Source organism: Corvus moneduloides, chromosome 15 (assembly GCF_009650955.1).
Source record: "Corvus moneduloides isolate bCorMon1 chromosome 15, bCorMon1.pri, whole genome shotgun sequence".
Taxonomy (NCBI): Eukaryota; Metazoa; Chordata; class Aves; order Passeriformes; family Corvidae; genus Corvus; species Corvus moneduloides.
Window position 1 is genome coordinate 502,720 of NC_045490.1, and position 27,949 is coordinate 530,668.

Genomic DNA, 27,949 nt, shown 5'->3' on the forward strand with positions numbered 1-27,949 from the left:
GCAGGTACCCTGGAAATTCTCCACTATTTATTCTTTCCTGGGTACTGCCTCAAGATGGGACTTCTTTTCACTCCTGGCCTCAAGTATGGAGCAGAGTGAGAAGCCCCATCCTTGGCTGACACTGCAAGTAATCTGATAGATAAAATAATTGTTCTATATAAAAGCCAAACAGCTGGGAGAGAGGAATGCGTGCTGTTGCATATCGCCCTGTGACATGTCTCTCTGCAAAGAGGCTTGGGGAGGAATTTCTTGCTCTGGAATTCAGTCCAGAGCAGTTTATTAATCCCTGTAGACTTTGCAGGCAGAAGAGAGAATTACTGTGTGACACCAGTGGAGCATCCACAAGCTGTGTTTTGTTTAAAGCAGCAGCAGTTCCTCCTCAGAGAACCTTATTGAGTCAGAGGGAGGGTGTGACCTGGGGGAATTATTTCCCACTGCAGTGGGGAGCAGCAGCAGCATCACCATGAGCAGGGGCTGCTGGGCTGGGGAGATCTGTGGGGAGGGGGCTTTGGAAGGGTCTATTTCTGTGGTTGTGGATCTCTGTACAGATCAGCTCCTGCACTGGCTCCAGCTGATTAGTGTGATTGAGCTGGGGGCCTCCTCAGCCTCCCCCTTTCCCCTATTCCTGTGTGGCCCCCCCCAATGCCCCCATCCTGTCCCATGGTCAGTGCTCAGACCTGCTGGGGCTCAGGAGCCCAGGGAGGGACATCCCCAGCACCCAACCAAAACCTCCCACCCTGGAAAAATCTGTCCTGACCTTTGAAGTGGGAGCAAGCATCATGGAAAGGGAACAGGTACAAAGTAAAGCAAAATGGTATTTTTGGGCAGGGGTCATGTCACTTCCCTCCAGGTTTCTTTTGTGTCTTTCAAAATGTGTGAAGAGGAGAAAATCATCAGCTGATTTGTGTTGGTGCTCTCTGAAAACAGTTCTGTGGGTGTTGTTCTGCCAGGGCTGAGCCCTGGGGTGCTGGTGGGGTGGTGGGTGGTCTGTGGTGCTGCCTGGCTGAGCACAGGGGCCATGGCCTGGGCAGGGGGTGGCTGGGGCAGGGGCTGCACTGAGCTCCTGCAGCACAGGGTCACTGGCTCAGGCCCAGGAACTCCCTCTGGGTGGGATGTACAGAGCTGATCCTTGGGTGTGCTGTGTGTGAACCCTCCTCGCTGTGCCCAGGGACCCTCAGTGACACCAGACAGAGCTCCTGGGGGCTGGGCAGGTGGCCCAGGAGCCGTGGGCTGTCCCAGCCTGCAGGAACACTGCCCCACACTGGGGGTGTCTTGTTAAAAACCTGCCTGCAAGGGAGCCTGAGTCATGGTTCCTTTCATCCATCCCATCCTTCTCCTTCACCACCCACCACCCAAAACGCCTGGTTTTTAAAAATAAAGTGCAGGAGTATTTTACAGCAGTCTCTGTCTCTGCTGCTGCTCAGGCTCTTTGAGAAGTTAAACCTGGCTACGATGCCCAGATCTTGCATCACAGCAGTTTCCTGTTCCAGTGGTGGCTTTGAGAGCGTGACCCTAAATTGTCATCTTCAGCTGGGACTTGTGAGCTGAAACTTTCATGCAGATTTATTTGCTGTAGTTTGATTGTAGGTTCCTGCTGGGTGCAAAGAGCCTCAAAAATAGCACCAGGAGCTTGAGCTGGAACCTGGCCATGAGCAAGAGAGCAGAGTCTGTGTTCCCAGCCCTGGAATCAGGTAGCCCCCTCGCCCAGGTAACCTCCCTCCCTTGCCATCTGTCCCCAACAGGCAAAATCTGAAATAAGAAAGTGAAAAGAAACATTCTTGGTCTTTTTCATGCAAAAAGTTTTAATGGTGCCACAGCAGCTCCCATGGCCTGGTGTCTCACACAGTGGGTGGCTAAGCTTTCCTGCTCCCTGTGTTTCCCCAGTGCCTCCCCCCAGTGCTTCCGGTGCCTGAGGGGCTGTAATCCATTCAGCCCCAATTAATTAATTATCTACAGGCTACAGATCTAAATATTAGTGCTATAAACTTAGATGAATAAACTTCTGAAAACTTAAAATGTCTTTAAACCTTTTTTTTTTTTTTTTTTTTACAGAAATACAAAATAAATAGCTTGAGGATTAATACAAAACAGGAAACTAATCTCTTCTTGTTTATTGACTTTTCTCCCAAATAGTACCTTAAATTGAAAACACCTTTTAAAAAAATGAACTTCACTTCATGGAAAAAATATTCAGCATCCCTGAATTTGTACAAGTGTCTCTGAACAATAAACTAAACATACTTGATTTATTCCTCCTACCCATCACCAACTAAGCAAAGGTTATACATCCTACTGTTTCTAAGATATATATGTAAAAATAGCAATTTATGGTTTCTCACTGATGGTGACCTGGCTGTAACATTTCACTGGAACTCCCTGCTTGGTCATGCAAAGGATCAGGGAATTTTTGTTGACCCCTTCTGCCTTTAAGATCTATTTGGCTGTAACTTTGGCGTAAATAGATCGTTTCCCCCCCCCCTTCATTACCCTTACAGTCCTCCTCACCCTGACACTGAGGGGTCCCTTGTGTGCTGGTCCCCAGGCAGTGTCTCATCCATCACCACTTCCCATTGGGAACACGTGCAAAGGGATCAGCCTGAGGAGCTCCCATGGACTTTGCCCCCATTGCTTCATGAACAGTTTGGTTTCATGAATATATGGAAATATTACTTTTTAAATGAGACAGATACTGAAGTTTATGACAAAAAGCCTGAAAAGTCTTAAGCTGTGATTGCATTTCAAACATGCCGTTGCACGAACGAACTGCAGTGACTGTTGGGCAATGAATAAACCTCCTAAGCATGGTAGATGTGTGATTTTACACACTCCCAGGCTGCTCTGGTGTTTCCAACTAAAACGTTTTGGAGCCAGTGTTTGCATTCCTAGTTCCCAGAGGGAGGGAGGGGCTGACGGGCCCCCCACTATCCCAGGCTGGCTGCAGCTGGAGGAACCAGGGGCTGGACAGCAAAGCCTGCTCATTCCAGATCCCTTTTCTCCACATAATTTCCTGGGGTTTCTGAATTTAGAGGAGAGGCTTGGAGTTGTAGCAGTTCTTGTTCTGCTTTGGTGGCTTGTGAAAAATTAAATAGGGTGAAATTAGGAAATAAAACTGTTGGACACAAGTGTTCATTGAAACACCTGGGACTAAAGATACAGCGTGGGTGAAAAGTGGGAGGTCACATGCCCTGACAGGGGATTTCTGATGTTTGTTTCACAAAATGGACCTTTACTGAGAGCAGAGCGGGACTGTCAGGGGAGTGAGAGGAGTGAATTCCTGGCATCCTGCACACTGGGGTCACTCTCAGCTTACCAGGATAGGGATACTCAATTTCTAAAGCTGCAGGTTCTTGGAATCATGTGGGCATGTTAAGAAAATTATAATAAAATCCTCTTGACTTCCATGCAAAAGCCCACATGGGTGTAGGGAAGACCCTTGGGAATGGCTGTCGGAGGCTCAGCAACTGGAAGAGGAGTAGGAACCAGATCGCAGCAGGGTCATGCTGGGGGACACTGAGTGCCCCCGGCCCCTCCTCTGGGGAGCTGTCCCTGCCCATGTGCAGCTTGGCCATCCCCTGGGCTGGTGACACCTGAGCAGGTCTGATGCTGAATGGCTCCTCTTTTCTGACCATGGGGCCATTAGATCCTCGTGATCACTGAGCAGGGACTCATCCCTGTGGACTGTAGGCTCCCAGGAGAACAGTGTGCAGCAGCGCTGGAGCCAGTCACCACCGGAACAGCCCTGCGGAATTCCTTGCAGAATTCCCTCCTGAGACTGAACATCATCATTCCACCTTTCCTGTGGCAGGTGGAGGACAAATCTCCTCTGGGGCCAGCGCTCTCAGGGACATGGAGCCCTGGGGCCGGGGGCTCGTGGCTGCAGTGTCAAAGTGCAGGGAAGAGCTGATGAGGTGCATTAGGCTCCTTCCCCTTCTATCCAGCACTGTGAGGCACTGCTCGGGCTGGTCCTGGACACACTGAGTGCAAGTCTGTCCACTTCTGAGTGCTGGGATATGTGGATGTGTCTCAGCGATAGAGCCAGCTGCTTTCTGGTTCAGCTTTAAAAGGATGACAGGAGTCCTCAGCAAAAGACCAGCACGTCTCCCCCGAGGTATTCAGCTGTCTCTGAGGTGGCATTGCTGAGTTGGACTCACCCTTGTTTTTGCAGCTGCTGCCACCTTTTATACCTGGGCACACAGCACGTTTTCAGCTTGTTAGGGTGTTTCTGCAGGAGCTGGAATACTGACAGAGAGCACAGAGTGAGAACAGATCTTTGCCTTGAAGGTTGCTGAAAATCCCCGCAGGCAGACCCAGCTTTCCTGCTCCACAAACAGAGGGAATCTGGAAGAGGGAAGGTCCAGGGGTTGTGGCATACTGAATTGTTTAATCCATTCCCTTTGTGTAGTTTCAGGAAAAAATGTCTTTCTCTGAGGCTGTACCAGGGCCTCAGAGAGTTTCCACTGGCACTGGAGCTCCTTCCCTGGGCTTGTGTGCAGGTAACCACGGATGGGATTTCACGGCAGTTTTGGAGGGAGCGCAGTTCCCACTGTCAGGAGAGTGGGGGGCCAGTGCCTGCAGCTGGGGTGGGACCTGCTGATGGATAAACCAGCAATGAAAACTAAGTATGGAAACCAAAACCTGTTGTGCAGAGGTTTGAGGGAGAGCAGGCACAGCTGTGAGCCAGCATGGCTCTGCTGGCTTTCCCGGGATTCACAGGAGAATGCTTGGATTGGTAAGCTGGAAGCCAGAGCTGGTGCTGCCAGGGCAGAGAGGGGTCTGGGGCATGGTGAACTCTGAATTCTGCTTTCTGTTATGTAGACAACGTTTCATGCATCTGAATGTAGGCTGAAACCCATGAATTCCACTTAAGATATTTACAACAGCCACATCTGAGTGGGCGGGTGCTGGGAAGGGGCTGGAAGGAGCTCATGGGCAGGAGGTAGCTGACAGGTGATCAGAGGAAAACAAGCCACGAGGAGAAGGGAGATTCAGTGCCCTCACTGCAGAGCCTGGGTGACTGCAGTGGTGGCAAAGCCCTTTTGCATTGGTTCTTTCCCCTCCAAATCACCTTTTAGACTTCTGTGTTAAAATTCCTGGGCTAAAACCAATGAAAAAAGCAAGCGAGCAACCACCCTAACAAAAAATCTGAGTGACCCCCTCCCCTCAAAGGCAGTGTGAACCATCAGCCAGGAGCTGACTGATTCTGATTTATGGTTTCTTTATCCTGAGACAGGCAGATACTGAGACAGTGTTTGATCTCTGTGGGCTTTCCTGCAGCCCTGAGGAGATCAAAACAAGTGTAACTCTTTCTAATACCTGCACACTTTCCTCCCCTCCCCTGCTCCTGTCGTGCCGTACAGGCAGCAACCCTGGGGAATGTCAGTTCTGTGGAGGCCACAGACCCCTGACACATCTCCCTGTGCTCGAGCAGCCCTGGGGCAGGGGGGTCCCTCAGAGGTTCCACAGTTCTCTGCAAGTCCCAGACTCGCAGGTCCTGAGGGTGCCAGCAGCGTGGGGGCACGGAACACCGGGCCCTGGGAGCAGTGAGGGATGATGCAGGGAGAGGAGCAGGTGTGGCGAGGAAGGCAGGCGCGGGGTACCCGGTCAGTTTGCAGAGATGCTGCTGTAGCTCTTCTTGATGGGGAAGGTCAGCTGCCCCGAGAGGTCCAGCGACAGCGCCTTGGGGTGCAGCGCCCGGCGCGGGTGCAGGGGGCTGGAGCCCAGTCGGGGCGAGTACAGCACCAGCAGCTCGGGGCCCAGGCCGGCCTCGGGCAGGAGCCCCTCGGGCCCGGGCTCGGTCCTGCTGCGGAGCAGGCTCGGCGAGGGCTGCAGGCTGTGCCGCTTGGGCGGCGGCGGGCTGTGGTTCTGGAACCTCACCGTCTTCACTTGCTGCAGCGAGAAGGGGGCGAGAGTCAGGTGGGAACAGCAGACCCTGCCCACCCTCCCCGCTGACCCCTGCAGAACTGGGGAGAAGTGCTAAGGGGGTGGCTGGATCCTTCCGGGGGTATGGGATGCCTGCAGAGAAGCCCAGGGTGATGTGCAGCTGATGGCAGGTGGAAGAGAGCCCCAGGGACCAGCACAGCAATGCTGGCAGCTACTGGAGACCAAGGAGGGCTGATCTGAGAGCCATCGACCGAGTTAGGGGCAGGCAGTGGAGGGGAGGAGTGGGAGGCAGCACAGCAGCAGCAGGTCCTGCCCTCGCAGGGCCCACGGGCTCTCTCAGCTGATGCTGAGCTGCCTGGGAGCTCTGAGGTTGGCTGGGCCTTTGGGGGCTTGTGGAGGCACGTCTTTGGGTACCATGGGAAGGGGAAGCTGTCACTAGAGCAATTTTCAGAATGATTTTACCTTTATGAAATTTCTCTCTGGCTGCCAGAGGGGAAAGAAATTCCCATTCCAAATGGCTCAGCCCAAGCAACGTGAAGGAGATGGGGGAGTTCTGCAAAACTCTGCCTGACACCAAGTCTGGCATTTGCTCCCAAACTCACAGATTCTTGCCCAATTTATGACCTCAGAAAAGTCTCGAGATCTGCTAGTGACTGAACTTGGTGACAGGGACAGAGCCCCTGCAGCGTCCTGCCTTTCTTCAGGGCTTAATCTGAATAGCTGCGTCAGCAACACAAATCCCCGATTTCTTAATACATGTGCCAATCAGTGATTTCTATTGGAAGAAAACCCGGAGAGGATGGCGCAAAGCCCTCGGGGGATTTTGGGGTATTGGCTGACGCTGCTGGCTCCGAGGGGACGCTCTGGGGCGCTGGGCAGTGCTGGCTGTACCTTTTCGGCGCTGTTGCGGGAGGTTTCTGGTTTCACCAGGATGGACGGCGGGGCTGACGCAGGCGGCTTTGGAGCTGCCTCGCTCTTCACCGGGGGGTCTTTGACGTCCAGAATCACCGAGCTGCACACGGAGGGGGTTCGGCTCTCCCCTCCCCTGACCAGCAGCGCCGGGGAAGCCTCATGGGAGAAGTTTGGCCTCGTTGCCTCGTCCATGCCAGCTCCGGGAGAGATGCTGTAGGGTGGGGAGCTGACGTGCGGGTAAAGCTGGAAGTGCTGAGGTCGCCCCGCAGCCGAAGGACGTCTGAGAGAGCCGGTGATCTGCACGGGGGTCCCTGCCTGCCCTGGCCTCTGCAGGGATCCGTCTGGGGAGTAAGGACCATGGAAAGGAATTTAGTCAGGAATCCAAAGTGGTGCAGAGTGGGCAGTGGTTACCGCCCTGCTCACAGGATGCTGTGGGGCTGTAGCTCCCAGGGACCACCCCTGTGCACCGGGACCGATTCCGAGCGTAAAACCACTGACAGTGGCCCCTGCCAGGGCTGGGAACACACCACGTGGTTCCACAAATACTCTTGGACGTGTATTACAAAACAGTGTATATGGGATGAAGATAAACATTGCAGCCTCCTTGGAAAGAATATAACCAGGAGCTCTCCATAAAGCTTTGCAAGGAATTTTTCCACGCTGAGTCGAACCCCCTGGAATTCCCAAAGGAGCCAGAGTTGGGGCCAAGCAGGGGTGTGGGACCATTAGCCGCAGCAGCTGCTGCTGTTTGGGGGAATGTGTCCATCCTCTCCCTCCCTGAGCCCCCCGAGCACTCACTCTTCCTGGTGCTGCCGCGGCCGCGCCGCAGCGGGGCCGGTCCCGCCGCGCTCCTCCCGGGGGACGGGATGGGCACGGGCAGCAGCACCGGCTTCAGGGCTCTGCTCTGCCTTGGGCCGTTTTCGGACATGCTCCCTTGGGAGGACAGCGAGGAGGTCGACAGCGTCCATGAGGTGTACAGGGAAGGCATCTTCGAGTCGGAGAGACTAGATTTCCTGTTGGAAAAGAAGGGTGAGAGCTGCCGGATGCCATCCCACCTGGCGAGGGACCCCTGGCCCTTGTCGCTACTGGGGGAATGCCTTGCCATGGTTTCTTTGTGGAAACAAGAAGACCCCAGGTTCTACGTGTTACCCCCTTCCCTCTTCACATGTTTTTGTTTCACATAAGGAATTACAGACCTGAAGAGAGGAGCGACGTAGTTGCTGGGGAAGAGGCCGACTCTGCCCGTGGCGAGGGACATGCCCCGCAGCCACCCGTCCTGGTCCTTCCCGAAGACACGGACCCCCTCTCCCTTCTGCAGCTCCAGCTCGTCTGGTCCATGAGCCGCATAGGAGTGGAGAGCCACGCACCTGGGGGGAGAGGGTGTGAGGGGAGGCAGAAGTGCCCCGTGCAGGGCGGCTGGAGCATGCTGGAGCTCCGGGGTTGAATAGTGCCGAGGGACGGTGCTGCTGGCTGTGGGCGAGCAGCTGCCGCTTGCCCGGAGCCTCTTCGGCCAGTGCCGCATTGAGTGTTCGGTGCTGCCGCTTGTGGAGAGAACTTGCAGGGAGGGAACAGCCCGTTACCTCAGGCCGATATGAATAAAAGAAGAGCCAGCAGGAACGGAGAACAAAGCAGGTCAGGAGGATGGCGTCTGTCCCAGAAGTGCCAGCCCAGGGTGACAAATGTTGGGGAGGAAGAAGCTGCTGCACCTCACACAGCGAGTGCTCCATGAGAAACACCGATCAGGGCCTGACAAGTACCTGTCCTAAGGCAAAGCTCTTGAAAGAGCACAGGTATGGTGCCCTGTTCAAGATAGCATCAGGAATACATTCTGCCTTTGAAACCAGAGGCCTTGGATCTGCTTGCCTGGAGCATCACCCGCAGGTGTTGGAGGCCCAGGGAAGAGCACTGCTCTTACCCCATCTTCCTTCCTTCCTTCCTTCCTCCCTCTCTCTCTCCTGCATTCTCCTTGACTGGAACACAAGGACTAGAGTCGCTGCCACTGGAAGCCATGGAGAATGAAGGGGACAGAGGAAGAGGTAGGAGGAAGTATGTGGCTCCACTCCAGGGCAGTGAGGAAATCAGACTAGAAATTAGTCTGAAATCCCTTCTGGACCTCTCTTGTGTGATTCTGGGATCGTGACCAAGGGCTGAAGCTTTGTTCTCCTCACTGAACCACATGTGAGCACACAGCAAAACAACAGCAAAAGAAAATGGTATATTTTTCAAAACTTTACCCTATTTGTTCTCTAGTTTGAACTTGAATTTGTCTCCAGTGTAACACATTTAATGTCACTGTTGTTTTATTCAAAGGGAATGTGATCTGCTCCAAGAATCAATGAGTTACAGCCCAACACCACAATTACCAGGTGTTATTTACAAAACAGAAACAACAGACTGGGTGTCTAGAGAGTCAGGGGCTACCCCAGAACTCTCTTAGAAAGGATTCTCTCTCCCTGTTGTTCAGCACGAGCATCTGAAGGTTTGACCTGCTGGGCCGGTCTGTGTGAGGGGCTGCTCCCTCGGGGTCTGGCACAGCCCAGGTGGGCTCAGGGCAGCTCAGGAGTCACCTGAATCAAGGAGTCAAGGTCAGGGTGTGCAGATGCTGGTCTGACATTGCATCTGTGCAAACCAGGCAGCTGGTGGGATGCTCTAGCACCATCCTTCTTCTGCAAATTATTTTTAGGGTCTTGGGAGTTCTTGTGCCCTTTGGATTAAGTGTTTGCTGGAGTCTTGGCTGACCGATGATGGTGGGTGTGGGTCCCAGCACAGTGCCGAGCTGTGGGTGCTGCTCCTGGACACCAGCATTCCCACAGCCTGCCTCAGCACCAGGGGTGCTGAGTGCTGTGTAAACAGCATGTTGTGATGCTGTTGTTATTTCAGATACATTACTAAAGTGCCAGGATGGTGAATCTTACCTTGGTGTAATCATCATAGAGTGTTATCTGCAAAGTTTAACTCTGTGAAAGTTTTCAGAAACTGGATTGTTCAAAACACCAGTGGCCATGAAGGTTTCAGCATAAATAACTAGAGGCACTTAAGGAGTAATTAGTTGCTTTACACTTAAAAAAAATTCAAATGTATTGTTGACAAACAGGCAGAACTGTTTCTCCACAGATACTGCAGTGAGGCAGAAGGATGCACTCAGCTGTGGTATCAGGTCTCTGCCACTCCCTGCTCAGACCATTCCTACACGGATCTGCATTTGGATCCAAGCTGTGCTCTGGTCTGTCTGCAGCTCCTGGCTGGCAGGAGCAAGCTCATGATGAGGCTACAGGAAAACACACCCCGCTCTCCAAAGTATTTCAGTTTCCTTACGTACAGGTAAGCTGGCCCGTGGTGCTGCAGATGGGGAAGGGTGACGATGGCTGCCGGGGGCCCCAGTGGTGCTGGTGTGGGATAGTAAGAGGTGCTTGACCTACGGAGAAAGGAAGCAAAGAAAACAAGGTATTAATCTGGTTATCAGCTTCTTTCAGCCACTGGAGGAGCAGCTAAAATATTTGACTGGCTTCACCCCCCCCTTCAAAAAACCACCAAAGACATTTCAGGAAATGGAAGAGTCTGGAGCATTTGACTTAAAAGAAGACCAGGCAGCAAGAGGAAGACTCAGAATCACAGAATCATTTAGGCTGGAAAAGACCTCCAGGATCATCGAGACCTGTGCCCCATCCCCACCTTGTCACCCAGGCCAGAGCACTGAGTGCCATCCAGTTGTTCCTTGGACAGCTCCAGGGATGGGGACTCCAGCACCTCCCCAGGCAGCTCCTTCCGATGCCTGACCACCCTTTCCATGAGGAAATTATTCCTGATGTCCAGCCTGAACCTCCCCTGACACAGCTTGAGGCTGTTTCCTCTTCTGTCACTTATTATTCTGCCTTTGCCTGGGAGAAGAGCCTGACCCCCACCAGGCTCCCCCTCCTGTCAGGGAGTTACAGAGAGCAATAAGGTCTCCCCTGAGCCTCCTTTTCCCCCAGCTCTCTCAGCCGCTTGACTCATGGTCCTTCCACACGTCCCAGGGCACAGCTTGGTTGGACTGATGGTGCTCACCCTGTCCTTTAAGAACGGAGCTTGTTGAGACAGCAAAGTTGGGGTGTGGGGAAGCTGGGGGAGCAGTGATGGAACAGGATAACCTGAGGGAGCACTCAGTGCTGCGCTGGAGGTGTGGAGGGAGGATGGCAGCAGGCAGTCCAGCATCCTCGGGATGCTCTTCTGCTGAGCTGGCCCTTCTGCAGCACAGAACGTGCCCCGGGGTGCACAGCTGCCAGCAAGAGCTCATTCCTGCCTGGAACCCAGCGCTGCACGCTGGATGGCGACAGCCCCGGCGGTGCCTTGGCTGTGCCGTGCTGTGTGCTGAGCTATGGTGGCAGGAGCGTGGCCTCTGTCGGGGGGAGCAGAGCTCCCAGCGAGGCAGGGCGGTGGCAGCAGTGTCCCGGGAAGCTCAGGGCAGCGGAACGTCGCTGCGCTTGGATGTGGCTGGCAGCTGTGCTCCTCAGCAATGACCACAGGATCTTTAATGATGCAAGCTGGGGCTTTAATCTCATGTTCATTTCAAATCTAATTTCTAGTGGTCATGTCTGTAATGCGGTGCTGGAGCACTGGCTTGGCAAGGACCTAGGAAAAAAGAAAAGTGACTCACCCGCTCTGGTGCTCTCCAGTAAATTAAATTAATTAAAACACCCCAGCAATTCCAGCTTCTGTCTCGGACCTGGAGTGGCAGGTCAGCTTCAAACCTTCCCTGCATTCCTCGTTTTCTAGTCCAGGCAGGATCGGACCAGGTGCTCATAAAGTTGACTGGAAATTATAATTCTGTTTTATTAATTACCATAATCAAAATGCTTGAAATTTGGGTATTTGGAGTTTCTTTTTTCTGCATTGGAGCAAAATGACAGCCTTTTGCTGGTTTTCCTGATGGAACTGTGTTGAAATGTCCCCTTCTGGGTGGAAAGCTCCATGTTTTTAATCTCTGTGTTCCCCTCTGCCTGGGAGCACCCATCATTTAGAGCATCCTCAAAGCTGCCTTTGCATTTGCAACATGCAGAGAGGAAAAAAGATTGAAAGAAGTATTTTCCAGCCACGTATAACTGATTGCAGCATTCACTTTTGCTGATCTCCTGCGAGAACCTTGCAAGTCCTTGTAAGTACAAAGGGTTTAACTCCCTGCTTGTCCTGAAGTCCCTCTCTCACTGCATCTCCCTTTCTTGTGTGTTACCAGTGTGAGCCCCAGCACTGCTGACACAGGCAAGTCCCTACTGCGAGTGTCCACGTGGTGCCTTGTGGGGAGGGAAGCCTTCCCGATCCCATCAAGGGCGGTGGGAGCTCTCAGTGCTCCTGGACATCGGGCCCTGCGAGTTCCAATCATTCAGTACACAGGAAAGCCAGATGTACTGGGAGGCAGCTGTGAGGTTTATCAGCTCCCTTCACCGGCAGCAAGGGAGAGCAGCAGCTCCCGGACAGATGTTCCCTGACCCAAGGACCGCCAGCCCAGGGAATCAGCTCAGTTGTGACCGGGCAGAGATTCCAGCGGTGGAGAGGGAGGGCGTGGGTGCCCCGCTGCCCTCACCCCACAGCTGCTTGCACAAGAGGCACATGCACAGACACGGCCACCACAGCCCCTGCAAACTGGTTCTGGCTCCACCTGAGCCCGGCTTGGCACCGCCAAGGGGAAGCAAGCGCCGAAGGAGGAGGGCTGGGGCAGTGCTGGTTATTCCCTTTTATGGCCCGAAATGAGTCTGACCTGCTTCCTGGTGGCAGGAATGCCAGGCAGGCAGGTCGTGTTGTGGGGAGCCCTACAACCCCCGGCACAGCCCCTCTGGCTTGGCTTGTCCAGCAGTGTGCTGCTGCTGCCTGTGCCTGGGGTGCAGCCCCCTGCTCCCTCGGCCTCGCAGGTACCCTGGAAGTGCCTACCTGGGCTTGCAAAGGAATCTCCCCTCTGCAGCTCAGTCATCGCAGCCCAAACCCCGAGACGGAAAGGGAAAGCTGCATCCTGTGCAGCCCCAGAAATGGCACAGATTCCCCTGCAAACCTCTGGGAGCAACACTGCTGTTTGAAAGCAAGGAATTTCCAACCCTTCTAAGGCCAAATCATAACATGTTCCCTCTCTTGTTTCTGCTGTTGGCAGTAGTTCACACTGAGACTTTTGGGTAAAGTCCCTTCGGGGGTGTGAGACAAGATACAGTTTCAGTTGAATTATGGAACTACTGTAGGGTTTCATTTCCCTTCCAAAACCCAGGATATCACATCCCAGCTCTCTGCAGGCTCGTGCTCAGTACAAAGTGCCTGCCTGGACATGGACTGCCAGGGGCTGGGTGATTGCTCTATAAAATGTTGGAGCAACCTTCAATATGAAAGATGCCATATAAATGTAAAAAACCCCTTTTTCTCCCATTTCAGCTATCTGTGAAGATTCTATACTCAGATCTTTAGTCAGTGTGGGAAGAAGGAATGAGACTCTTCTGCCTCGAGCAGATGAAGTCCCAAAGGTCAGCGTACGTTTCTATCAGCCCCAGCTTCAGCGTGCCTCGGGATCACCCCAGACCGGCACTGCCGCTGCCTTACCTGGAGAGGGGTCCCGTAGGGGAAACTCCGCTTTTCTCGCTGCTCTGGGTGGCCACGGTGGGGTTGCTGGAGCTGATGAGCACAGGGGAGCTGATCTCCAGCGCGGGGCGGTCGGCGGGCGCGTGGACCATGCGGTTCAGGGTGTTGAGGGCTGTGGTGATGGAGAACTGCCGCAGACTTTTCCGTCTGGAGTCAGGCACCTTGGGGAAAGCCACCGAATCGGCGGCCTTGGCCTTGGGAGACGCCGTTCGCAGGGACGCGCCCTTAAACTGGGGGGACCAGTGGCTTTTGGTGGCCTGCAGGAGCTGCTGAGTGGGGGCGCTTGGCTGGAAGAGACAACGAGAGACGTGATGGGGTTTCAGAAGTTACACCTGGCACAGCCCCCCAACTGCTCTGTTTCCCCTTTCCCATCTGGCAGCAGAACTGCAGGCAGGGTTCAGGTGGCATTACAGGTTATCTTTAAAATCTTGAGGCTCTGTCATTTCTCTCATCTGTTGTCAGTGACAAATTCTGGGAGTAAAATTCCTGATTCAAAGCTGAAAGCAAAATTAAAACTGGTTTGAAAAACCTGTGCTAAGACAAGGGGTTACTGAGGATGAGTGCTCCCCTCATGTTCCTTGTCCAAAGCTTTTTCTGGCAGAGGTGCAGGGAAAGCTGTACTTAATAACTCTAACTCTGAATTAGAAGGGATGTTTAGACTCATCGTCCTTTCCCCGTCTGTGCTGGCACATGTTGGTGCATCTTGCAGCAGGACACCCAAGCCCTGCAGCTGACGGTACGGCATGGGCTCAGAGAGGCCCTCACTGATGGTGGCATTCCCAGAAGGATTAGATCCACCCAGTTCCATCCCTGTCAGCTTGAACATTCACGGCTTGATGCTGCTTCCACTGAAAAAATCCTGGCTTGTGAAGGATTGGAGTTAATGAGGGAGAGGCAGGCCCCAGGTTTGCATATGGGCAGTGTTCACACAGTATTTCTTAGAAACTGCTGATCAGGGTGTTAGTAGCAGAGGGCATGTGGTGACAGTGTTTTTCACCACGATGGGTGCCAGAGGAATTAATCATGATTTACTGCTGACATCAATGAGTTGCAAAACCTGGAGATTCTCACCCACTCGTGGGAGGCAATGTGCTCGATGCCTGGCATGGACAGGGAGACCGTGGCAGGAGAGGTACAGGTGGCTCCCAGACTTTGTTATTTTACAACAAGTGTGGTTTTCTCATTTTCCCTCTCCAAAACAAGGTTAAAGCCCACAGTGTGTGTGTAGATACACATGTGCCATGGCCGTCCTGTCATTTCTCTGTGTGAGCAAACTTTAGCCTAAACTGGAAACATTTTTCTGCCTCTCTAAATACCAGGAGACATGATAAAATGGGGCACAAACTGCATGTCAGAGCCAGGAGAGCCTCGTGTCTCCCACAGTAGCCCTACCTTTGCCTTCTCTAGAATTAATTTCTAATTCCTTGGTGGCTCTATGTGTCCCTTAACTAACTTGTGTCTGTTAATGCCAGACTTGAATAAGTCATTACTGAAGCTAAAATGATTTCATTAAATGAAAAGACATTTTAAAAATATATTAGAGCTTCAAATAAGATGTTTTGCTTGTGTCCTCCTGTAAAACAGCCACAAAGCAGAGCTTGCTGTAATTATGGGCATTACAAGTATTAATTTTATTTCTAGGAACTGGTGCCGGTGTCATTTACACCCTGCATCTCAAGCTAAACTGCACAACACAATTAATGTCTAGACCAGCGCTGGCAAAATTCTGCCAGGGAGCGGGTGGCTGGAAGGTCTCTGGAACCGCAGCCCCGGGAACGCCGCCTGGGACGCGCTGAGCTGGCGCCGGCCGAGGCCGGGGGCCACCTGCATCCCTCTCTGGATGCTCTTCGTCACCCTCTGTGCCCACGGGGCAATCGGAGCGGAGGGTTAACTGCTGGCAGCAGTGTCTGAAGGGGCTTGGGAACCCTCCTGACACCAGAGAGGAGCTGCTGAGGAGCTGGGGAGCGGCAGAGCCCCGCGCGGTCCAGGGCAGCGCCCCGCGCCCGTCCGCGTCCCGGTGCTGCGGGTGGTACCTTGTGGAAGGTCAGGCTGTCCTTGTTTTCCGCCTTGTCCCGGCTCCGCAGGTCGAGGCCGTAGAGTGGGCGAGGCAGGGGCAGGTGCTTGATGACCTGCACGGAGCTGGCTGGGAAAACGCCGCTGGTGCCGTTGGCCTCGCCCAGGTACCAGTTCTCATCCAGCTGCCGCAGCAGCACGATGGTGTCCCCCTTGTTGAAGCGCAGCTCCCCGGGGCTGTGCCCGCGGTAGGTGTACAGAGCCCTGGCTCGGGGCACCTGGGGGGACAAGAAACAGCCCCTGCGGTTTGTCTGACACAGACAGAATTCCCCAAAAGCATTAATGGGAGAAAAATGCAGAGGTCTAAGGCTTAAGCATGCATTTATTAGGATTAACTACCCACATCCTTTCTTGATGGGTTTTACTAATGAAGACAAGCTCCCAAATACTTATGCTAAGTTTGTATCAAGATGAAAAGCAGGCTGGACTTGTTTAAGAATATTAAGAAACGGTTAAGGCCTTAAACTAGTCTTCCCATGGGATCTCACTGCCTGCTGTAAGGGCTACTCCAACACAATGTCTATTTTAATGACCCAGGTATTTCTATTTCAGAAGGACTGGGGTCACAGCCATCATCCAGCTGTCCTGGTGGCTGTCACCTGCCAGGAGAACACAGCAGAGCAAGCTGAGTGCAGGTTCTGTGCTCCCATGGTTCTATCCCTGCTTTAACACGTGACTCTGGGTTTATTTCAGCCTTTTCCTGGGTTATGGGAAGAGGTGGCTTAATGTTATCATTGTTGCAGTATAATATGACATAGAAGGGACATGCCACACCCAGAAGAGATGCAGGGACTTTACAATCTTGACTCTCACCAAAATGAAATTACAAAGTTCCCCTAAAACGACTGCTGTGCAGAGCCCTGCCTGTACCAGAGCTCTGTGTGGAGCTCCTGTCCTCCCCGCAGTGAGGGCTCCCAGGCACAGTGCAGCCCTACATTTTAAGGGAATAACCCAAATGCTGAGCTCCATTCCTGGCCTCTTAGCTGGTGGCACAGCTGTGTGAGCTCTGTGCTGGGAAGCTGAGAAGCTGAGATTGTCCCTAGCTCTAGAGCCCTGATCAGCTTTAAGCAGAAGAGCCAGTGCCCAGGGACAAGAGGCTGTTCAGCTGCTTCCTCACTGGTCTCTGCACATCTGGCTTGTCCCTCTGCTCTCTTTAGAGGCTGCCAAGTGCTGTGGCCTGGTGAGGACCGTGCTCTGCAGTTTCTCCAAGCCACAGTCACCCCCTCCCGCTGATCTCACAGGAGACAGTACTTCTGTACCAGTGACACATTCCAGCTTTTCCTGCCTTTTACTGTGCATTTCCCCAAATCCACCCGTGTCTGTGACCTGGGCTCAGGCAGGACTCCTGCAGGGCTCCCTCTCTCTCAGCCACTTTTGAGAGGTCAGGAAGGTAGAAGTGAGAAACTCAACATTAGTTTCCAGAAGTGTGGAAAAGATTGAATTTCGCATGGAAATTCTTAAGTTTTTGGAAAGAGGGCATCTTCCAGCATCCCCAAACCCTGATGCCTGGTAGGGAAAAGGAACCAAGAAAAAAATTTCAGGTACTGCTTTTACTTCAAAGCCTTTGAAATGGGAAGCAATTAGTTTAATGTTTAGTTCTAATTAAGTCATTCTCTCTCTTAATTTGTGCTCATAGTAAACACATGTGCTTGGCTCAGTGACACTGACAGCACATGGCTGGGAGAAGAGAAATGGGGAAAGTGAGGCTTGGGCCAGTGTTGCTCTCCATCAGAAAAACAGGGATCATGTCCGTGCCAGGGCCATGGAGACTTCCTGCAAACACACACCTGGATATTTGTGCTTTCCCATGAGAGACAGACCGTGGGGATAGAGAACATGGACAGCAGCTCTCCTTCAGAACCACTCGGGGACACACTTGCTGGTGTTACACAAGGATGAGGAGCACAGACCTTGGATTGCCTCAGGAGCAACCAGAAAACAAACAGGACTTGTACAAAGTGCGAGAACAGGGCTTGGAAAGGAGGAGCAACAATGTCTGGGATGTGAGGGAACAGCAGGATACAGCAAAACATTAAAGGCAGCATGAATGAGTTATGGAAATATATTGAAAATAAGAGAAACTCTGAAATTAAATGCATACTTGGTACTAACTGGGAACAGGGAGCAAGCAACAGGGTGCTGAGATTCTGGAATATTCTTTCTTCAGCAGGCAAAGGGATGAGACAGCAGGGCGGACTGGGATAAACACCCGAAAACCAGGTGTGTTTGTGGTGTTAGGGCTGGCTGAACACATCCCCCCACTTGGATGTATGGATGGTTGGATGAATGGGCTCTTTCTTCCTCTAACCACACTCACAACCTTCAGCTTTTCCCCTCCTCCTTAACCCTTCCCTCACACTTTTCCACCCTTTCAAATCTCCCAACCCAAGTCAGCTTTTTCCAAAGTCTGTTGGTTTTGCTATTTTAAATTTTTTTTAAAAAAAATTGTTTGGCTGCTCAGATACTGAGCCAAAAATATCCCATCGATTTCCCAGTTTTATTTAGGACATAAACTAAGCCTTTACCTACCCACAGGGAGCAACTAATGTGGTTTTTACTGTACAGGCCCATCACAAAATAAAGCTGCAAGCTTAAGATTTCAGAAAGACATGCAGAGTCCCTGCTTTTTAACGTGTTTGGAGGGTGTAGGAAAGAACAACTGAACCACCCTGTGGCAGCCACGGTGCTGGAGCTGGGGTCGGGCAGCAGAGCCCCTGTGGGCGGCTGGTCTCACAGCCCATCATCGCTGTCCTGTGGCTGCAGGTCTGATCTGATCTGATCCCTGCATCAGTTTGGGCTGGTTTCTGTCCACTCCTGGGTGTCCCAGATCCTCTTCAAGGGATCTGTTTTGCTTTATTTAAAGTAGGTTAATTGCAAAGGCAGAAACTGGGGTGCTAATTAACCTGGCGATAAAGACAAGGAGTGCCTGGGGGTGGCTCACTCCGGGCTGAGGGCAGAGGGAGAGGCTTTCTCGGGCCAGAACGTGGTCCTGGCAGGGGGGAGGAAGGACCTGCTTTGTTTTGATGGAGTCTTCTCCTGTTAGCATGTCCAGTTGCTTTTAATTAATCCAAAGCAGCATTTCCTTTTTGCAGGGTGGTAGTGGCAGCAAAATGTTCAGTCAAGTATTGCACACGCAGCCCGGTCCCTAGTGCAAGCTGGGCATCTGTGTGAACATCCTGAAGAGAAAACACTGGGAGCAGCTTTGTGAAACCTAAAGGTTGCTGGAAATTTGTGTAGAGTATTGCTGCCCAGTAGCAGAGAAACTACAGTGAAGAGACCCGTTTTCTGGGTGCCTGTAACTTTTTTCGATGCTGCCTCATTTTTCTGATTTTCCCCTCTGTTTTCTCCTCCATCACACGTGAGTGAGACCCAGGAGCGACTTCAGGCTGCCAGAGCGGCCGAGCCCCAGGTGCCCCCTGCCATGGGGCTGCCTGCAGACAGCGTGGGAGTGCCCCAGGGAGACAAGGCAGCGGGTAATGCCCGGTGTGCAGCACAACTCCCTTGCATCAGCACCGTCTCTGGGGGAGATGCTTTTCTCTCCTTGGCCGCTCTGCCAGCAGGGATGGTCATGGCAGATGCACTTCAACTCCTTGTCCCCATTCTCAGTGGATTTGAGGCAAATAACGGAGAAAAGATTTTATTTTTTTCACTATTTTTGGCATTTGGCATCAGTTGTGCCGGGCAGCCATCCAATGCCTCTGAGTCTCCCTCCGCACAAAACAAAGATTAAAAATATGTACATGTGTGTGAGGAAGCAATTTGGGGCATCTCTTCCTAGCAGAGAAACGCACTCCGTAATTATCTGAAATGAGCTGGTTATAACTCCTCACGATTGGCAGCAGGGGACTCATGTAAGACCCGTACTCAGAGCATGGGAATTTACAAAAAAGAGAAGGAGAAGCAGCGTGTGAGGCTGGCTGGGGAGTCGATCACTGGGAGCAAAGGCAGGAGCACAGGGAAGAGGAGAGGCTGCTGATGGAAGCTGGGAATGCCCCTAAACCTTGTCCCAGGCAACTCCCTTTAAAACCACCCCGAGGAGCAGTGCAGTCCTCTGGCAACAGCAGCTCTGCTTGAGGAGATGGAGCTGCAGCCTGGATCCCCCAGGGGAGCATGAGGCCGAGGCCATGAATGCATCTGTGCTGGGATCCACTGGCTCCTGCACCCACTCCCAAGCACGGCTCAGTGAGACACAGCTGGTGACGCTGGGTGGGATCCTTCTGTGTCCCCGAGGCTCCAACCTCACCACCATCGCTGACAGCGTGGGTGGACGTGTGGGACAAGCGACATGTGGATCCTTGGGACAGCTCCTTGCTCTGGATGTCCAGGGCTGCTTCCTTCTGATTTACTGCCACTGCCTGATGCAGCATTGGAGCTGGTCCCCAAACCTCGGCAGGCGTCCTGCTGATTCCAGCGGTGGGGATGCTGCTGGCATGGATCAGGAATGGCCTCAGATGGGCTTGGACTGGTGTTTTCCCAGCTTTGATTTTCCTAACCCCGTGCAGGGAATGCCCTGGAGCAGCTTCCCCCTGTGCCCTGTTCTGCTGAATGTCTCTGCAGTAAATCCCAAGAGACCAATCCCAACCTGGATTTCATGGCCCCACAGGGACGCCATCCTTTATCTTCCCAAGGACCTCGTGCAGGAGACAGGACAGCACTGGGCAGCGTGAGTGCTCACCCTCAGGCAGCCAGTGACTCCAGGACAGATCTGAGGGCACAGCCCAGGCCATGCTCCTGATGAGCTGTGACACTGAGCAGGTGGAGCTGGGTATTATCCACACACTGACACTGAAGGACATGGACATGCTGGCTTTTTGTAGAGATGATCAATAACATCTGCATCCATTCTGACTACTGAGAGCTGCCTCCAACATCCTGCCACAACTGCCCATGTCTCCATGGGATGAATGAGCCCCATCTCCTGCTTGTGTGCTCAGCTAGCACAGTTCAGGGCTCTGCAGGATCCAGGTGGATGAAAAGAGCTATTTGAATGTAAATTAATTGCCATTACAATTCTGTTTTTCTGCATTTTGGCAGAGGAGATAACTTCAGCCTTGTCACAGAGAACAAAACCTTCAAAAATGAACTTGTCATTTCAATCTCTTCACGTAATTATATTCTGAGGATTCAGACAGTTGGGTGGTTTCTGCATTATTTCTTCCCTGAGGAGGATTGTTCCTGTCTTCCAAGCACACGTAGACTGTGTGCACCAGGGAGAACAAAGCCAGTCCCTCCTGCTCACGTCAGCCCTGGAGTTGCCCCATTCCTTCCTGGGCCTGCCCAAATGGGAGGCTAGCACTGGCCATGGCTAATGCTGGTGGCCACCTGCTCCTGAGCCAATTGGCCATCATGGGGAGATGCTGGAGATGTGAATTGTATGGATTTAGCTGGTTTTGTGCTGCTCCATCTGCATGGCTGCAGCTGCTGGGGCAATGGCAGAGGGACTGGGAGCACTTACCCCCTCTGCTCACTCACAGCCCTGGGCTGCCACTGCATCAAGGCTCATGTCACTTTTGAACGTGGCCTGTTGTAGTTCTGGCTTTGGAATGCAAAGGTGACATGGAAAATGGGGAAAATGATTAAAGAAAACACAGAGCAGCTTCTCTGATGGAGAAGATGAGAGATGCTGAGGCACCACTGCTGGCACCCAACCCCGAGAGGAATGCCTGGCTACATGTTGGTGATGCCGCCACGGCTCCCAGGGAGGACACAGCTGGATCAGGCTTCACTTTGCCTCTGTGAAACACTGGGGACATTCAGGGGAGCAGGAGGAATGCCCAAGGCTGGAGCTGGGCCTGAGTGTGGCTTTGCTCCTGGGTGCTGGCAGAGCCACAGGGGCACAGGGAGAGCAGGGACAGGCCTGTAAGAGGAAAGAGAGGAGCTGGCAGGGGGATGCTGGGGCCCGGGTCCTGGCGAGCTCAAGCTGCAGTGTCTGCATGAAACCCTTTCATGCCTCTTGGCTCGCTGCTGCTCTATCAGATGTGTCTGTGCTGCCGTCAGCAGTCCCGGGCAGTGGTTAAGTTGTGTGTCATGGGTCTAAGCTGCACAGAAAACAAACTCTGTCAGCCCTCGGCATGCCCAGTCATGATGCTCTGCCTCAGCACCACCATTCTCAGAAGAGGCTGTTTATTGTGTGGGGAGGAAACCTGCATCCTGCTCCCTCCTCCTGCTGCTCCTGAGCCCTCTCCCTGCTGGTTCAGTGCCCTCCCTGTGCTGGGAAAGGGAGCGCTGATGTGGCTCCTCAGCCAGCGCTGCCAGCCCTGAGCAACACGGCCACCTCTGCCAGTGGGCACCGGGCCTGGGCACTCCGCAAGCCGAGACGGTGCTGGCAGCAGGGAGAGCCCTCACGTCTCTCAGGACACCGCTACCTCCAGCCCTGGCACACTGCAGAGCTGCACGGAGTGTGCCTCCTCCCCACCCTTCCCTCTAGAGGGAAAACACAAACTCAGGCCAGCGACCAACTCCATGGACCCAGGGACAGCGGCCAGCAACCAGCAGGGAAAATGTGAGAAGAGGAGGACTCAGACTTTGAGGCTCCTGGCTGACCACGGCACTGCGCAGGTGAGCTCGCGGAGGAGCCCTGCTGTGCTATTCCTGACTCGCCATCTGAGCCTGACTCATTGCCTTGGAAACAAATTAAAACACTTTAATGTGTTTGCAGCTTGGTACCTAATTTTGTAAAACCAGGGAAACTGGCTCCTGCTGTTGGCCGTGGAGGTCTTTGGGCTTTTCACCACCCGAGGTACTACCCAGAAGTGCCCTGTGCCCGGTCTGCTGCTCACACAGCTTTTGGGGCGTGTGTTGTCCATCAGTCTATGTTGAGGTGACCTCACTCTCTTTGCAGTAGAAAAAAGTGCTAAAACTACATGCAAAGGGAGAAAGCACACCAATGTCCAGCACAAGGTGCCGCCAGCACTGTGGGAGCAGCTCCTCGTTCCGTTAGAATGCAACAAACCCTGATGGGACATGGCAGTGGAGGAGACTTGGGACAAATCCTTTCTCAGAAAGGCCGTTAAGAGCACACAGAATTCTGCAGCCAAATGAAGCATCTCCGTGTCCAGCTGAGGGGCTCTGTGGCACACCCCCACCAACCCCAGCAGCTGTGGGGTGCGAGGATGCTCAGGTGGGAAAGGAGCTGGCACCACCACCTCGGGCAGAGCCCAGGCCTGGGCAGCATCTGCAGGTGTGTGACATCCCCACAGCGCTTGTCCAGCCCAAGGGGATGTGACACACATTTTGAGGTCATTGCTGTGAATACACAGGAACTGCTGGAGGTTTTGGGAGGATGGGGAAGGGGGTTGGCTCAGTGAGGGGGCCAGGAAACTCGCTTGCCTCTGCCAGGTTCAAACATGGAGTTCACTTTGAACAAGACTTCAAGAAGCTCCAGCAATCCAAGTCCTGTCTGTCAAACGCAGAAAGGAGTTGGAGATGATTCTGGAGGAGAAGAAAATACCAAGACGCAGGCACTATCTATAGACGTCCGTGTGAAGGTGGGACGTTGGAGTGCAGAGTATTTTTATCCCAATAGAGGTGTTATCTGTCTATCTCCCATGAAATGCTAGAAGGGGGTGTTGAGCACTCAGTTCATGCAAAGAGAAAATAGCCCAAGTCACAGTTAAATCTGCGTGGTCTGTGTTTTCCTAAGGCAAGCTGTCATACTCGGAATTTTTCCTCTGGCTCACTGTCCCATGTTTGTTGCATGACAAAGTTCAGCACCCCAGCAGCTGTTTGGTGGCCTGGATGGAGTTTTGCCGTGTGCAGGGTGCAGCTGGGTCATCCAATCCCCCTGAAGAGGTGTGGGAGGTTCGTGCACACCTCAGCACACATGGTCTGCTTGCTCACCAGCTCACGCTGGGGCTGCAGCCAGGTGAGGAGGAGCTTCAGCACAAGCTGTAACCACACCTGGCACATGCCAGGGGCGGTTCCTAAGAGTTCAAAGGCTTCAGTGTGGCTTTATTTACGCATACACCTCCCAGCAAGTCCTTTTATTCTTAAATTCCAGACAGTTTATTATGTGGAGATTCTGAAAATCCAAAGTCTTGTCCTCTCTGCATTGATGTTCAAGATCTGAAGGCCTGGCCTGAGGTGCCAGGAGCAGCTGTGGGGCAGTGCAGGGGCTCAGGGGGCTGAGCAGGACCCAGCAAGGCCCGGCTGTGGTTACACACGGACAGGTCCACGTGCACAAAGCCAGCACGTGCCCACACCACGTTAGCTCACGGGAAGTGGATTCAAAAGGGATTTAAATGCCAGCAAATAAATCGCTTGGGATGGGCTGTAATTAGAAAATTCCCTGTTTTTTAACAACTGGCTCTGGGAAATTCCTGACTGCAAACCAAGTGCTATATTTGTGCTAATCCTGCAGCTCTGTGGGGGCCTGCTTGATCTTCCTGCTCAGAATGAGACGAGCTCTTGGCTTCCTGGGTGATGAGGGACTGATTTTATGTTTTGCCTTCATGGATGCTCATGAGCATGAAGAGCAAGGAGCTGGCAAGGAAACATCTCTGCTGAGAGAGAAACTTTGATCAAACTTGTGATGTTCTCAGCTCCAGAGAGTAAAGGAAGTTTATCTATAGAACAGCTTTGGTAAAACCAAATGCTGGCCCCTATCCTGCATTGAGTGGTGGCTCCGGCTGCAGAGCTGTGTGGGGCACGTCAGCGGTATTTGCTTTGTAGCACAAGGTGGTGGATGGTGCTAGGGTAATTAGCAGCTCTTGCAGATGGGGGCAGTCAGTTTTTGGGGAGCACATGACCTTCTGCTGCAGCAGCACATGGACACTGCAATTCTGAGTACTCAGGGGAGGGCTGTGGTTGGGTGAGCAGCACTGCAGGGCAGCTGCTCTCACTGTGATTCCTGACATAAAGAATCTGCTCTGAGGTTCACAAACATCTGCTTACCCAGATTCCTTCAGGTGAATACCCTGGAACACAAGCATTCATGGGGCAGGGTGATGACAAGTCACCCTCATCACTCTCATCTTTGCACTGCACAGGCACTTTCAAATGCGTCCCTGCTGCGCTGGGTGACATGCTGCTGTCACCAAGTGCCAGCTCAGGGGAGGCTCCAAGTCCATTAACATCCCACTGGAGTACCCAAAGTAACGGCTGTCCTGAATGCAGGTATTTAAAACCACTAAAACCAAAATGTGACTAATACGTTGCATTCTTCACCTTGCAGCAGAGGATTCCAAAGTGTTTTATAATTAAGTAACTAATTAAGTCTAAGAGTATTTCAGTGTAATATATTTTATATCCCTTCCCAGACAGGCACAGGAACTCAGAGGCCTGTCCCAGTGCCAGGGAGCCAGCCACAGCCACTGCTCCCCCAGTGCTCACTGGCTCTGCTGATTCCCAGGAGTTTGGTCTTAAAATTGGTCTTAAAAGCTTTTGGGAGCTATAGATGGACGGATGTTGCCATTATATACCAGCAGCAAGTTCCTATCTGTCCTGAGAACCAGTTAAAGAAATGTGAAACAAGTGAGAGACAAGGAAACCAGACAAGTGTATTTGTGCTCTTTTATCCAGGGCCAGGGGAGTCCAGTTGGAAAACCTCCAACATTCTCCTTGTCAGCTGGAATGCCACCCAGGATGGCAGTGACTGAAGCCTGTCACTGTTGGATGGTTTGTACCTTGCACGAACGGCACCAGCAGCTCCTGCAGCTCCCCTGGAGAGCTGATGGCTCCCAGCAAGGCTCTCGCTGCCACAGCAGCCCCTGTCAGAGCAGGGCCCTGTGGAGGGAGCCATCGGCAGCCCAAGGACCTGCTCCACTCTACCCCTGGCCCCCGTGCAGGTCCCGGTGCTGCAGCCAGGCCAGTGCTCTGGGCTGGGCAGGGTCACCCACCCGCCCCCACTGCCTGTCCCTGGCTGTGCTGTGGGAAAGGGACACGGCGCCTCTGGCTCAGGCCTGCACTGCCACACGCTCCAGGAGAACACCAGAGAGAGGAGCTCCCGAGGGATGTCTGGTTTTGGTGTGTGATCCATCCAGATCCCTCATCAACACCACAGAGATTCCCTGGAGTACACGTGCCAGCTCAAACCCACAGGACACCTGTCCCGTGCCTGCCCAGACCTTTGCAGCTCCGTGCTCTGGCCAGCGCTCTGGGACTCAACAGCCCTTCCAGCCAAGCTTTTGGGTGTTATCAAAAGGTTTGTAGAGACATTGTACAGAATAGTTCAGGCAAGAGAAATGGAAATCCAGGAATATAATGTGGGAAAGGTGAAGCCACAAGTCTCTACCCTAAATTCCATCTGAGCCAAGCTCTTTTAACAGGTCTAATATCATGTCCTCATTACTCAAGAAAAGCTTTTGTATTGTTAAAGAAAATTATGGAAAGAACTTAGAATTTTAAAATTAGCCTAGTAAATCATCCCTAGGTACACTCAGTAAGTGAGTCAAATTCAGTATTTTTAACTAGTGAACCTCCAAGAACTTTGGAAGGAACAGCAGCATCATTGGGCATCCCCCTTCTTTTCCAGTGCAGGGAAACTGAGGTGCAGCTATGGAAATACCTTCTCCACCATTAACAGTTACAGCTCTGCAATTACTGACTTAAGTGCTATCAGTCAAAAGCAATGTATTTCCCGAAAGTCAAAGCACCTGAAATACCCTCAAAAGCCAGGAAGCATCTGAAAACTCTGGGAGAAAAGAGCTGCTGGGAAGTTTTTGTAAGGAGAAGAGCAGGCTGGCTTTGTCTCAGCCTGGGAGTCAATTCAATTTCTGCTGTGATGAACTTGAAATTGTCAAGTATCACATCGAAACAGCAGCCAAATTTGCAAACAAAACACTCACTCTCACTTCAAACACTCTGCAGTGCTGCTAACAGAGAAGGTTCCTGGCTCTGGGCACACAGCAGGAACCTTTCTACGCTCATGGACAGAAGAAAGAACACAAGAACCTCCTTACCCCTTCCATGTGGATCCTGGGGTTCGTTGCCAGCCGGTGCTGATGCAGCTGTAGTCCCCTGGGGACTCTCCTGATGGAGGCGGGGGAAGACAGGACCCCTGACCTCTGGATCGAGCCAAACCTGGTGACGTTTTGTCCACACCTGACTCCATCCAGGAGGCGAATGAGGAGCAGGTTGGAGGGCAGCTGCTCAATGCTGCACAGGACGAGGGTCCTGCACTCGGGGCACCGGAGCTCCTTCTGGGATTTCAGGATCCTCTGCAGACAGGGCTTGCAGAACGTGTGCTGGCACGGCAGCACCTTTGCTGTGGCGTCGAGCTTTTCGAAGCACACGGGACACTCCAACAGGTCAAGGAGAGCCAAGTCATCCATCTTCAGTGCAGAGCCCCTTCAGTAGCGGAGCCGGGGCCATCCACACCCCACATCCACCGCAGCCGGCTGAGATGCCTCCCTGCGCCTGCGAGAACCAGATCCTGGGCTCAGGCAGCTATCCTGCACGGAGGGCGAGGGAGGAGGGAGCACGGAGCAGAGCTGCGCTGCTAGAGTGTGTAACGCAGCCACCTACATCCAGAGCTGTGCCTCGCCAGCCAATCTGCAAACGCACCCGCTGCGCTTGCAGCCCCGTTGGAAATGAGTCACTTTTGACTCAGTTGGTGCGAGGGGACGGGTCCGGGCTGGTGCCGGGGACAGGAGCCCCAGGTCCTGCTCGCCGGGCAGAGGGGCCCGGAGCTGGGCCGGGCACTCCCCGGACGCGGAGCGCAGGGCAGGCTGAGCGCTCCTGCTCCGCGCAGCAGAACTGACACGGCACGGAAAAATTCACCAGCTCAGGAGATGAGAGTCCCTGATAAACATCAGCCCCGACCTGTTTGTGCTGGGCTCGGGCTGCACTGCCGCTCGCTGCGCACATCCCTCGCACACCCACACGCCGCCTCCGCTTGCAGACAGCGCCGGCTTGGCTCGCTCCCTGCCCGCTTCCACAGCACTTCTGTAAAAACTCCTTCAAACGCCACCACTCGCCGGGGGTACCTGGCAGGGCCGCGGGTGGCTCCGCGGTGCCATCCTCGCCCGGTTTGGCTGCCTCAGCTCGCTGAATCAACGCCAGCGATTATTCCTCCCACAGCCCGGAGTCGCCCAACCTGTTCGGCTCCCGGAGCGCTGGCGCAGGCCGGGCGCTCGCACGGCGGCTCAAGCCCGGGCCTGCAGCGGCCGCGTGGCCCCGCAGCACAGCCGCGATGTCCCGGCCCGCCGAGGGCCCAGGGCAGCCCTGGCAGCGGGGGCTGGCACGGGCCTGCCGGGGAGCAGCGTGTGCCAGACCCGATCCTGCCCCCGGTGCTCCGGGCAGGCGGCGACCGCTCCAGCCTCCCGTTCCTAGGGATGCTCACCTCGACAGCGCCCGCCCTGTGGGACACGGGGACCTGGACAGCGTTAGCAGGGCCGGGCTGGCCCTCTTTATGCCTTCTGGTGCCATCACCTGGGCTCCACCAGCTCCCAGTGTTCCCAGTTCCAGGCTGGTCGGCAACGGGCTGGTGCTGGGGCAAGGGGCCAGAACTGGGTGCTGAGCATGGCCAGCACCTGCCACTGCTCCCTGCGGGAAG

General features: G+C 53.5%; 1 protein-coding gene across 1 annotated transcript; it reads right to left on the bottom strand.

Annotated features, from left to right (window-relative positions):
* Positions 1-1,782: 1,782 nt before the first annotated feature.
* SH3RF2 (SH3 domain containing ring finger 2) lies at positions 1,783-27,498 on the bottom strand. The gene is given in 9 exon segments (XM_032124672.1): positions 1,783-5,886; positions 6,772-7,133; positions 7,591-7,805; positions 7,989-8,159; positions 10,112-10,201; positions 13,340-13,371; positions 13,374-13,670; positions 15,417-15,674; positions 26,355-27,498. Coding segments are annotated over 9 exon segments (2,082 nt in total). The 5' UTR covers positions 26,727-27,498; the 3' UTR covers positions 1,783-5,601.
* Between the last annotated feature and the right edge of the window lie 451 nt (positions 27,499-27,949).